At 34.1% G+C, this 13220-nt stretch overlaps 1 protein-coding gene across 1 annotated transcript in view; it reads right to left on the reverse strand.

The window, feature by feature from the left end:
* LOC149410399 (uncharacterized) overlaps positions 1–13220 on the reverse strand; it is an 892605-nt gene that overhangs the window by 438612 nt on the left and 440773 nt on the right. Inside the window, 1 exon segment of the mRNA XM_089648756.1 lies at positions 11771–11809. Coding sequence (XP_089504882.1) covers positions 11771–11809 — 39 coding nt within the window.

The raw sequence follows: 13220 nt of genomic DNA on the forward strand, positions 1-13220 counted from the left end.
TCGTTGTTTATTTTTTTAATAAATTTCCAGAGATTGTTCGAGTTTAAGGCTGTGTTCTCGATAGAATTTATATATGTTTTATAACAGATTTTAGAGAGATCTTTGCATTTTTTCCTACTTTCACTGAAATTTGTATAGTCGATTTTCTTCAGAGTTTTTTTGAATTTTTTATGAAGTATTTTTTTTTTTGTAGTGAGGCTATTAGTTCTGATGAGAAGTAAGTTGGATATGTATGTTTTTTAGGAGTAAATAGTGGTACATATGATTTGATAGTGGTGGAGAATATTGAATATAGATTTTCTAAGGAATCGTCAGTATTAACATCAGACAAAAAAGACCAGTCAACATGCGAAAGATGAGAATTTATAGATTCAAAATCTGCTTTTTTGTAGTTGAGAGTTTTTTCAACGGGTTTCGGCTCGACGCCACATATATTTAACTTAATATAAAGAGGGGGGTGATGGTTATCAACAGGTAACAGAGGATCATAACATTTCTCAATGAACAATTTAGGATAATTTGATATTGCTAGATCTAGTAAGCGATCATTTATGTTGTATATAAAGTTATGTTGTAAAAGATTTAAAAAATTTGTCATATCTAAAATCTCACGTTCACGATCATTTTGACTTTCATTAACAATGAAACCACTATCACTTGTTTTCCATTTTAGGTTAGGGAGGTTGTAATCCCCGAGAATAATAATTTTAGAGTTAGGATATTTGTAGAGTAGATTTTCAACGTCTTCGCTGTGGCTTCGATAGTTTCCGGCATCAGATAGTGGCGGTGTGTATAAAGTTGCAATTATTATCTTTTCTACAGTGGTATCAATTTGTACAAATAGTTGTTCGAGTGTATTATTTTTTGTTTTGAGTTTTCTTGACATCAATTTCTTCTTTATTGCAATTAGTACTCCGCCTCCCCTTGTTTTGGAACTGGATTTAGAGTTTCTATCGCAGCGAAAAATTTTGTAGTTGTTGAGTCCGAGTTCTGTTGATTTTATTTCCGAGTCGAGCCAAGTTTCTGTCAGCACATATACGTCGTAATGGTGTAGCGATATTGTAGAACGTAGTTCATTTAATTTGGTGCGTAGTCCCCGCGCGTTCTGGTAGTATATCTTGAGTTTGCATCGTTTTTTGGCGGTGTTTGCACTATTTTAGGGTTTCCGTTTACATATTTTATAGTAATATCATTTTCGCCATTTGTCTTTCGTTTTTCCAGTTCTTCTCTTAGATTTTTTAGATGTTTTTGTTGAAAAATTGTAGCATCGGGGTATATCCTTGTGTTGTTTTTTAAAAGATGACGTTTACTTAGTAATGTTCTGGATGTTGTGGAGTTATTGAATTCTATTTTAAGGGACCTTGGTTTTTCAACACTTGGTTTTCCAATGCGGTAAACGCGTAGCATATCACGGTTTGCGGTATCATCGAGAACAGAGATTAAAACCGTTACCTTGTTTTTGTCATCTATTAATTTGTTGGCCGCAGTCGTTTCAGTGCTTTCGGGTATATTACAAAGAATGATGTTTTTAGCTCTTTCGCTACGCTCATTAATTTCAGAAATTACCTCGCAAATGTCGAGGTTGTTTTGTGGGGCTGGGATATTTATTCCGATTTCCTTATAAGCCCGTAATTCACCCTCTAGACTAGCAGTTTTATTAGACACCGTTTGCGCCAATCTACCAATAGCTATTAAGAAATGACTTGTAATTGGGGTTAGTTTTGTTATTTGGTCTTTCGTGAACTTATTTGCTGGATCCGTTAAACAGGTATTAAATGCAGCCACAGCATTTTCTACATTTGTTATAAATGATTCGACATCCATTATGGTAAAAATTGGATTGCAAGTAGAAAAAAGGTTATTATTTTTATTTAATTATTTAACTGCAATGGTTTCACTCCCCTGAAAAGTTGGTTTACTCCGAGTACCTATGTAATATGTCTATGAGTACTTATGTAGTTACAATACACTGCGAGACAGTAAGTTTGACAAGGCAGGTAGCAATAATAATCTTCCAGATATTTGCACTGAGTCACTTTTAATTATTATATTACTGTTTTATACAAAACGACAAAAACGAGGTTGCAAAAATGTTTATGATACTTTTTTCTAGATGAATATATAATTTTAGTTCAGTGTTTAGAAAATACGTGAGGTAAACCATCTTGTAAACTGTTTTATGTTAGCATTCAAAATTTTAATTTATTCAAAAATATCAGTTTATTCGTAATAATAATTTTTTAAGCGTCTTTAATAAACTTTTTTAAATAGTTTATTATTTTTCGATGCGTTCAGAAATATTTATTTATTTTAATATCAACGGTATAAAATAAACCATATACAGTAAATTATAAAAAGTGACATCAGAAAATATACAATTAACAGAAATTCTAGATGGATATAAAAAGTTAGAGATACAAGTACATGCAAAACTTATAGGTATATTTAGGTTAGATTAGTATCGATTGAAATATATGATAGTATAGATACATGATATAATATATTCCATTTATTGGGATTTTATTGCGATGTGGAAATACAAACAAATTCTCGGACTATCCAGCAGCGTCTTTAGGAAAAATAACAGTCACTATGTCAGAGGCCTGAGTGGTTAAGATTGCTTAATGTTCTAAAACTACAAAATTTACGCGATCTTTTTCTAGAAATATTCGCTTCCTCCGTATGGAGGTATGAGTAGTAAACATGACTGGTTTCCATTGGGTAGGGCGGGGAAAGGAGAGGGGTGAGGGCAGGGGCTGGATTTGCGGTGCTCAGATAGATTGGGACATAAAACTGCGCCCAGCTAAACGTAATTATTCCGTGATGTCGCGTCGCATTCGACAAATGCATATTCATTGGCATTTGCATATTAAACCGACCAACCAACTGGGAGACTGCACTATTGCGCTCTCCGCGTATACACTTCTGAACCGTGCACTTATACACAGAAAGTCATGAATTTTAGGATTTTATTCGTTTTTATTGCGGTTCTAAAAGTTGATATTTACGACTTGCAGGAAAATAAAAACCTAGTGAATAATTTAGTACAATGGTTTAGACTTGAATCCGCACAAGTGTCCAAACTGCTCCCAACCCTCTGAATCCAGTGAGACTATTGCATCCCCAATTTGGGTATGTTGTAAACTAAATGTAGTGGTTTTAAGTAACGTTTCAATTCTGAATATTGGTTGTACACCATGGCGATAATGAGAGTATCTTCCACTCGGGAACGTGCACTAAATATATCTTACATTATTTTAATGAATGATTTGTGAAGTACCACACATTAAGCTTGCAAGTCAAGAGCACTACCCCTCGACCACGGAGACCGTGGAATAATTATACTTCTTATGATCTATACTACTAAATTTAATAATATGTAAATGAAGAATGAAATCCTCAGCACGGAAGATCCTAGTGAGGATATCATTATCCCTATTTGTTACAAGAAAGGAAGAAAATACGCACTTATTATTGTATTAAATTATTTGGAGAATATTTTGAGTAAAGGAAGGAGAGGATGTTATGGGAAGGAAAAAGGTATGAAGTATGGGTAGAAATTTTTGGGTCAATGAGTCCAGAAGTGGCGTATGAATCCACCCCTCGCACTATGGTGCTAGGCGTTGGGTGGAGAGAGTTCGGCTGGAGAAATCAAAGTGTTTCCCCCAACTAAAGACGCACCAGGTCAACTATATGAATTCGGGCACCCCTACTAGTCACCAAATTTAGAAAACCACTTGTGGTGATCTGTAGAAGAGGTTTTGATTATCCAATGAACGGTTCCCGGTGCGACAGTATCTACTCATAATCGCCTCCCAAATTAAACGTGATCCCCCTCATTTATGCCATGGCGTTTGTTTGGTTAAAACGGTTTTAAACCAGGCTCAAGGCCGGCTTTGAAGACAAGATCAACTACTCGAGTGAATCAAGTACCTTCTTGTGCAGGATAACAACACAATAGTATATCTGAGGCGATGTAAGAATTCATTCGCTGCGTTTTGTGCCAAGATAGAGGTATGTTAAATATGTAAGAGACGATACATTTATCTGAAGTAAGGGGTTTTTGCCAAGACAGAGTTATGTAGCAGTATATATTTTCTTCAACCCTTCGGGGGAAATAGTTAGTTAGTTGAAGGAGAAGTCGGGAGAAATAAAAACAAGATTATGAAAAAATTGTGGCTGTGTGTACCTGAAAAATGTCTCTAAATAATGCAAAAAATATTTTTTTAGTTGCCTACACGTCATAATATAAAACACAAACCAACAAAAGTACATTTCCGTACTAAATATTTGTTACACCTTTTGATAAAAAAAAAGTATTAAGTTTGATTTGGTATTTTGGCCTCAAACCAAAATTTAAGTTTTGTATGAAAAAGTCCGCGCAGCCGTCCCTCTTAACTGATGTTTGATTGATGTTTGACAATAGACAATTAGCGAGACTACGCGTATAATTTATTTATAAAGTACAAACCACAAAAAAACTTTGCAAAAGATACAATAATAAGTAGGTTTGTAAAAAAAAACAACAAAAAAAGAGAAAAGAAAGTTTCAAATGAAAACAAGAGATTCGAGAAGTTTATTAAAGTTCTGGTGGTTATCACTAAATTTGTCCAGAATCTCGAACTTTTCTCACCGGGAACTGGCTCTTAAATTGTGAACTTTTAAAAAAGCTTTAAGAACTTTAAAAAAATGGTTTGACTGAGGATTGAACCTCCCTCCTTAAGGACTGGAGTCAATCGCGCTTAATCCTGAGTCCTGATTGGGTAGGACTGATATTTATTTCGTATGTTAACTGCTGAAATATCTTCCAACTTTAAAGAAATGTGTATATGTCCTCGAGTGTATGCGTAATTGCTATCGAGTTGACAGAATGTATAGTCAACGACAACGAGTATATCTGTCGATTTTCAGCTCGATCGGATGTCGAGAAGTGGATAATTTCCTCTTCTAAGATTCGCATCGTTCAAATGCGAAATTTAAAAAGATTTATTAAGATAATTGACTTTTTTTCCAAATTCAAACGTAGTTTTAGGTAAAAGAAATAGCGTTATTTGAATGGAAAAATTAATATTCTCCTTTGGAAAAATACTTTTGGATATGAAAAAACCAATGGAACTCCTGAAGTTAGTGCACTTTAACCCTGATAACTCTGTGTAGTCGACACATTCGCGCAAAAGGTTAACAGAAGGTTGCGTTGGTTGTTTGGAAGTATAACGTTTGTACAGAGGCGGTTTTAGGAATCCAGGCGTGATAGGTAACGCGAAAAAAATGTGTGACTAATCTTTATTTGATATTGTGAAAAATTCCCATACATTATTATCTATATCAATTTGTAAGTCCGCGACTCTAAATACATATTATGTTAATACAGTAAATTGGAAATAACTACGCAATCCATGTACTTACGGAAAATTATTTTTCAGAGATTACATTTTAATGTAGTTGTACACAACAGTAAAGTAAATAAAATAAGAGTTTGAAACGCCTGCCCGCAGTATCCAAAGATACTGGGTGCGAAGCAATTGAAAAAAAACAATGTTCCACACACAACAGGCTTATAAAATGAAAGGGCTAATATTCATCGTGCTGTCTCTCTCGCGGACATGACCTAAGCGTCCCCAAGCTTTCTTCCGTACCTAATTTTTACTTCGACGAAAGATATAGTGCTAACTAACTAACTAACTAACCATCACGCCGTTTCCCCGCAGGAGTAGGCAGAGAGGACGGACCGCCAAACAAGTCGGTCTTGGCACACACTCCTTGCCTCATTCAAATTCATACATCGTCTCATACATACTCTTCTATTGTTCTGACTCTTGAAATGGCCCGACTCAAGTATCTGATTCACTTGGTCGTGCCATGTCTTCCTCGGGCGTCCCCGACTTCTGCTACCATTCACATTTACATCGTATATTCTCCTTACACTCCTTTCTTCGCTCATTCGCTCTACATGCCCAAACCATCTAAGCGTCCCTTTCTTGATCTTACTCACTACGCTTACATCAGCCTTGCACTCTTTGCGGATATCCACATTCCTCACACGATCATACATGGTTTTACCACACATACGCCTCAGGGATCTCATTTCAACAGCATTCAATCTACTTTCATCCTTTCTTTGCCAGTTCCATGCCTCACTTCCATACATCAGGGTAGGTACCAGCACTCCAATGTGGACTGCTAACTTCGCTTCTTTGGACAATTTTTTGCTAGCGCCAACTGCGTTCAGTCCTCCATTAATGGAGTTACCTGCATTTACTCTTCTTTCAATATCTCTGTCAGCCTTCCCATCTCTCGTAAACATGCTTCCTAAATACACAAATTCATCCACCTGCTCTAAGTATTCCTCATTCACAGCTATATTGCACACTGTTTTCGTACTTTCTCTTTCAAACACCATTACCTTAGACTTACTTAAATTCATCATTAACTCATTCTCATCTCGTTTAGTCTATGGCACGCATAGGGACAGAAGATGCCAGACATGGGGACATTCTTTAAATTGACTCAGCGAATCGTGTGGACTTGTGAATGAAAGCTTCTATTGGAGACAACAGATGTCACTGCTCGTCACTAGCCGCTGCCGCTTGCAGCTGTTTCGCGGTACATTTCAAATAAATTTAGAATAAGACCAGTTATTTTGATGCACATAATTTATTGTTATTGTTGTCTTATAATTTTGGAGGGTCAAACACCAATTGATCTAAGGGAAGAACCGCAACTGATTTTGTAGATAAAGTTATTTGACTTTAAGACTTAGTTTGTTTTTTTTTTGGCTGAACACGTTTTTTGTCATAAATCCTTTGATAACTCGTATCGTCATTTCAAATATATTGGTATTATGCCACCATCTCATTGTGTACTACTAACAGCCATTCTAACTACCGGCGAAAAGCATTTCGAAATATTATATAATTTAAAGAGATCAACTTGGAAGTAAATTTTATTTGATTAATTTATGTTATTTCACAAATTACTCATTATAAACAATACATAATAATAGTGTATTTGCGCAACGTTAAATATCGCCCTGGTGTTCGACCACCATTCCGAATTGAAAAGGTTGCTCTATAGGGCTTTGGCCGTATTTTGTGACCAGATCTGAATAGCCAAGTACTTTCCCACCTTTATTTTCCCTATCTCCTTTCCCTTCCCACCACTTTCAGTGTCACAACATACCTCGATTGGAAATGCCATAGTATCACTGGCTCAAGACGGTTGGGACTCTTGTGCGGTTTGATATAGAAAAAGGTAACATAAGGTGTCATCTTGGGTACGGTAAACTTAAATACTATCGTTACCCACAGATTTGGTGCGGAAGTGTATAAAATATGATAGTATTTCTTAAACGTTCCCTGAAGCTTTTGCATTTTCATATTCTGTTTGGATTTCAACTGGGAAAATGTTTAAGTACGTTTTATAATATGAGATTCCGCCATGATTTCTGCAAAGCGCATTGCCTGTGGCCCGTGGGTACCTACTGGCTTACCCCATTCTATTTTATTTACCCAGCATCCCCCGTACAGGGGTGAGATTCATATTTCCCCGCAACAAACATCTCAGCATTTGTTTGAGATTTTCACGAATTTAGCCAAAAGAATTAATAATTATTTTTTGGGTAGTGGGCGGTACTGGACGTCTACATCAAAACAAAATGCAGAAAACTACACTCATTTCACTAATTATTAAGCTGCAATACCGGCTCTAGGAGGATTAACGCGCTCAACACGGTATTAATTTTTATTTTATTTGGTTTTATGCACAGCAGTTATACAAAAATTGTGAGAACAGAATTAGTAATAAGCTATCGAAAATTATACAAAAAGCTTTTAAACATGAAGTAATGTAATTTTAGTTATGAAAACTTAAGACGTGTAACAATGACATAAAATAAAATACAAACTAAAACAAAAGTAACTACATAGGATACATCACAAGTACATTAGCTACGATATATTTAATTTAACGCATACCAAATATCTTCCGATTTTACCAAAGTTTCTCGTAAACTCTTCAAGTTTTTTAATTCCATAAAAAATATATGTTATTTTTGAAGATATTATCTGTACATTTGTTATTCCGAAACGTTAATTATGTAAAATTTCCTACATAGAAAAAATTCGCAATATAAGCTCCGAAAATGATTTAAAACACGTTTTCTTCTGTTATTTAAAATGTTATAGGCATGAAAAAATTTACAATGTATCTTTAAATACAAATAAAGCATTTTTCGAGAGATTTTTGATTTTCAAATGAGTTGTGTTTTGTTAAACATTTTCACCATTTTCTCTGAATTACTATCGTTTTTTTTATATTCCCTTTCAAACCATCTTTGAACGCCTACTACCGGGCCTTAAATCTATAAACGGAGTCAATAAATTAATTATCAATAGAACCCCTTAACTTATTGCCTGGATCATGCATCCAATTGGTTAGTGAGTGTGTTTGATAGTTGGTTGTGTACGTATTGCAAAAAAAAATTGTCTTGTAATCGTCGGTAATTGGAATAAGAATAAAATTTGAAAATAATTAATTTATAATCTTACGAAGACTCGACGATGGATTCTACCCTTAGGCCTCTGGCATATTCTGTCATAAGGTCAGAGTATTTCCGCTGTGCAATAAAATCCAAATAATTTAAGTATTTCTGAACGTATCCGAAAACTAAAACTTGTTTTTGAACGGTGATGAAATACAATTTCAAATTCTATTAATGTAAATTAACATATAATTTTTTAAATATAAACATTAAAATTTTTTAAAATTGGCTCAACTTTTCTCAAAATGCGATTGCGAACTTTGGTTTCATAGAGGAATACTATTTAATTCCTCTGTGGTTAACTTTCAGGTTTGAATATAAATGTGGTGTATTCTCTTTCCATGAGATCTATATGAGATGTTCCCAAAAACGAACAAATTAGCATGAGGGGTTAACTGTCATCAATACCAAGTTTTAATATAAATACATTTTTTTTAATGATTGTAATTTATTTTTGTAACATCCTTTATTCTATCCCGCTGCTTGGCAGTCTATGTCAGTACCTATGTAGTTTATATGCCTCACAGACGGGAGGTAAACACGCGGCTCCGCGAGGAAAATTAAATATTTGCCAAGCGTTATAAAATACATCAGAAATATCGGAGCAGAGGGAATATTAAGACGTCACGTCTTAATATCGTTGTGAGACAAATTCCAGGATTTTGATATGAGTTCCACGAAAAATGAAATAGACTGGAAATGTTTCATTGAACAACTAGAATGTATTATTTTGTACGAAAAAAATACTGTTCTAGAACCAATTCTACCAATGTGTCCTGTGCAAGTGATTGCACAATAAAAGTGACAAGTTAAGTAAAAAGTAGTTAAATTGGGCTCTGTTTTCAAGGAAAGTTTATTTGAAGGTTTGCACGAGACGCTCAGCCAAACGCTTAATTGTTCTCGCACATGGTGCAGACGACGAGGAAAACGACGAAGAAAATCTCGATGCTGTTCCATTATGTTATCGTGATCTAGATGTATTTTAGCTCTCTATCAAATTTTATTAAGCTGACAAGCTTAATAGTATGATAGTTGTCTTCTTCTGTTAATCACATTTTATTCCAAAGCTGAAACGGACGCAGAATTGGCATTTAACGGGGACCTTTTGTCTGTCAAAAAAACGAAATGGCAGAATTTGATGATATATTTGATGGCCCATCTTTATTGTGCACGCTGGGATTTTAACCAGTGACTTCCGGATTCTTAGCATGGATCAAATCCTCTTAACCACGGAGGCTATCAAAAACACAAAAAAATTATGCTCAACATCATAGATCGTGAAACAACAAACACATCAATCGTAAGATCATCATTTCTCTCACGTAGACCCAACGTATCAGAGTTCTAAATCAGGTCCACAGTAGAATCATTGCGTAGATAAACCTGGCCATCCATCCCGCCCCTCCTCTTGCCCGTCTCCTTGATCCCACTGGGGATCGAACTGCGGCGCTGCCTCTGTCTTGTAATTGAAATAGACTATCCAACACCGAGAAGGTGAGAGTTGATTCCACAGAACAGATTTATTCTAGAATTGTTATCTGTAACAATCATCAAACATACTAATTTGTGGTGTGTCTGTAAATGATTGTTACTCTGTTTCAATGAACTTGGATTCCCTTTGAATTTAAGTTTCATTTTCAAAATTGGAACCGATCGTGTCAAGATTAGGGTATTTTCACTTTTTATTATTTTCGAAAAATTAAAGATAATTATTATTAAATATTAATTATTTTTATATTATTCTTATGTTGACTAATTAATTTTCTATAAGGATTTAAAATTTGCCATATTTGATTTGCAGCCAAAACGACATGTTTGTTTTTTTAATTTTAAAATGGGTTGAAGCGTATATCCGGCAAAAAAATTTTTTTTTTTAATTCTCTAGAATTTAGATTCAGAATAAAAAATATGTGTTCGAGTTCTCTTTATAGGCAGTAAATGCATCAGTTTCAAATGAAAAACTTGATTAAATAGGTAACGTTTTATACGTTAGTAGTTTTTCATCGTTTTAAGTGACCAAGGTCACCTTTTAAGGTGTATTGAATTGTCATATGTTGAAATGTTATCATGGAACCCCGACACGCCCACAACACACCTGTCTATCGATGAATATCTTCAGTGGTTGGTACAGTGGCAGATTTATCTGCAGAGAGGTGTCGATGGAGGTGGAAAGAAATGGGCCAGTCGTTTGTTTTGTTAGCGCGAGGTGTTTTTAACGTGGTGATAAGAATGATTGGTGTTGTGGAGCACAAGATAGATTTTTTTCGTCTCTCTTGACTTCAGTAACTCAATAAATGCAGACAGTTTAAAATACTATGTTGTTTCCGAGCCCTATATAAATAAATGCGATTTTTTTTTCGTTGGTAATCTATCCTTTACAATAATTTTATGTTTTTTCTGCCATAAGGTAGAAAATAATTTTTGTTATTTGTTTTTGGGGTGTTATGCCGTGTTGTGCTAACTCCTTCTTTAGCAAACGTTTAGGACAAAGTTACAGTGTCATCATCAGGTCAGATGTGTCTAAACGTTGGCTAAAGAAAGAGTTAGCACAACACGGCATAACACCCCAAAAACAAATAGCAAAAATACTTTTGGCCGTGAAAATCTTAAATTAGAAAATAATTGATTAAAAATTCACAAAGTTTCATAAATTTTTCTCATATTGTGGTTGGAATCTTTGGTTTCATAGAGGTATATTTAATTTATATTGTTGTTAACTTCTAAATTTGAATATAAAGCGTGGTGTTTCCTTTTCTAACACTGTTCAAACCATATATTATCTTACCATGACAGTGGTAATATAAGTGAGATAATAATAATAATAATAAGTGAGACACAACGATTTATATCAGACTATATGAGCTGTTCCTAAAAGCGAACAAATTTACTCACAGGAAATAGCGGCTTGTTCCCAAAACCGAACAAATTAGCCTGAGGAGTTAATATTAATTTTTAAAATTAAAAGTTCATTGAACCTGAATAATTTTACATACCTAGGAATGTTTTATATTACGCATGCATGCACCGACAAAAGAAATGAGTATGTTTAATACATAGATGCATGCACCGACAAAAGAAATGAGTATGTTAAATACATAGATATATAAGTCAAGTGTTATGGTTTTTAGAATCAAAACGTCAATCGAAAATAAACATTTATTGTGGTGCTCTAAATCTGTTAGTGAAAACACTCAAACAAATAAACGCTCACACATACAAAGTCGTACATACCGCTATCCTCTTCGTAGGAGCAAGAAGATCGATAAAGTGCTGGAAAAGAATAACAATCTAATAAATAAACAACAAAAAAATAAATAAAGTTTTTTCAAAAATAATTCATACAAAAGAAAACACAACATAACTATGCATATTTTTAAATCTGAGTGTGAAGTCAGTGCAAATTATTGAAAGGGCTTGGATAAAAAGCGTGTATCTATCGATGGATTGATGGCCTAGTTGCCCCTCGACTACGAATCCGGAAGTTACGGATTCAAGCCCCGGCGTGCGCACATACATTTTATTTAATTAATTTCGTTTTTTTCTCAATAATTGATTCATTAAAAATGATATATATGTAAATGGTATGATTTGAGATTATCACGGCCAAAAGCATTATAGTGATTTGTTGTTGGGGTATTATGCCGTGTTGCGCTACCTCCTTCTTTAGCCAACGTTTTGGACAGCATTGCAGTGTAAAGTACCTAAACAGTATTTTATTTCGTAGGTGGTAATTCCTAATCCGTTTTGAATCCTGACCATCTTTTTTTACTGAAACTATAATCCAAATGTGCATCATCATTAATTTTGAAAGTTTTTGCACCTTCTTTGATCGCGTTGAAATTCATCTTACTGCGATTCAAGCATCTTACAGACCGTGCTATTAATTTTCTCATAACTTTTCAAAATATTTAAGATTTCAACGCCTTTCAAAGCAACCAAACCACATTCAATTTATGAAAAGAGACAATTTGATTTCAGATCAAACCATTATTTTCCAATTTAACTTTTCCAGCATAAATCACAGATTAGAAATGTCTATTACTTGAATATCTGAAAACTTCAAAGACATTAATAATATGATGTTTTTTAATTAACTTCTCAACTGTAAGAAGTCAAGTAAAAATCAAATGTTCCCGTCTGGCATTAATAAAGTAACTGAAAGGTTTATGAATAAATTTACAGTAGTCAAAACAAGTCAAGTCATCGGGGTTTTGCAGAGTTTTCATAAATCAGATTTAGATGAAAATTCTGCTTTAAGTCGTGGAAAAAAGGAATAGGGGTAATTTTTGGAAACTTATGTAAACGGTGTCCTCTCTCTTGTTTTGAATGTTATGTTTGCAAAATGTCATCAATTTTGAAATAAAACTGTAGATTTGCATAAAAAACAAACGTTAATAATTTTTTAAAAATCTTTATTTAAAAAAATATAATGATACATAATTTACAGAAGATTTAGTGATTATTTCACCTTATATTATACATAAGATATACCATCATAATAAAGCTAGGCTTGTGTGTCTATGGGATATGTCATTTAGTTCGTTAATTTTTTATGTATCTGCATAAATATTCAGTTTATATTTTCATTCTGTATTTTAACATGAATTTTAAAATCCTTGTTGTTATTTATATTCCGGGTACTTTGTGGTAATGAATTAATAAATTTTACTCCAAGATATTC

The sequence above is a fragment of the Hesperophylax consimilis genome, chromosome 28, assembly GCF_061612785.1.
Source record: "Hesperophylax consimilis isolate HC1 chromosome 28, BYU_Hcon_1.0, whole genome shotgun sequence".
Taxonomy (NCBI): Eukaryota; Metazoa; Arthropoda; class Insecta; order Trichoptera; family Limnephilidae; genus Hesperophylax; species Hesperophylax consimilis.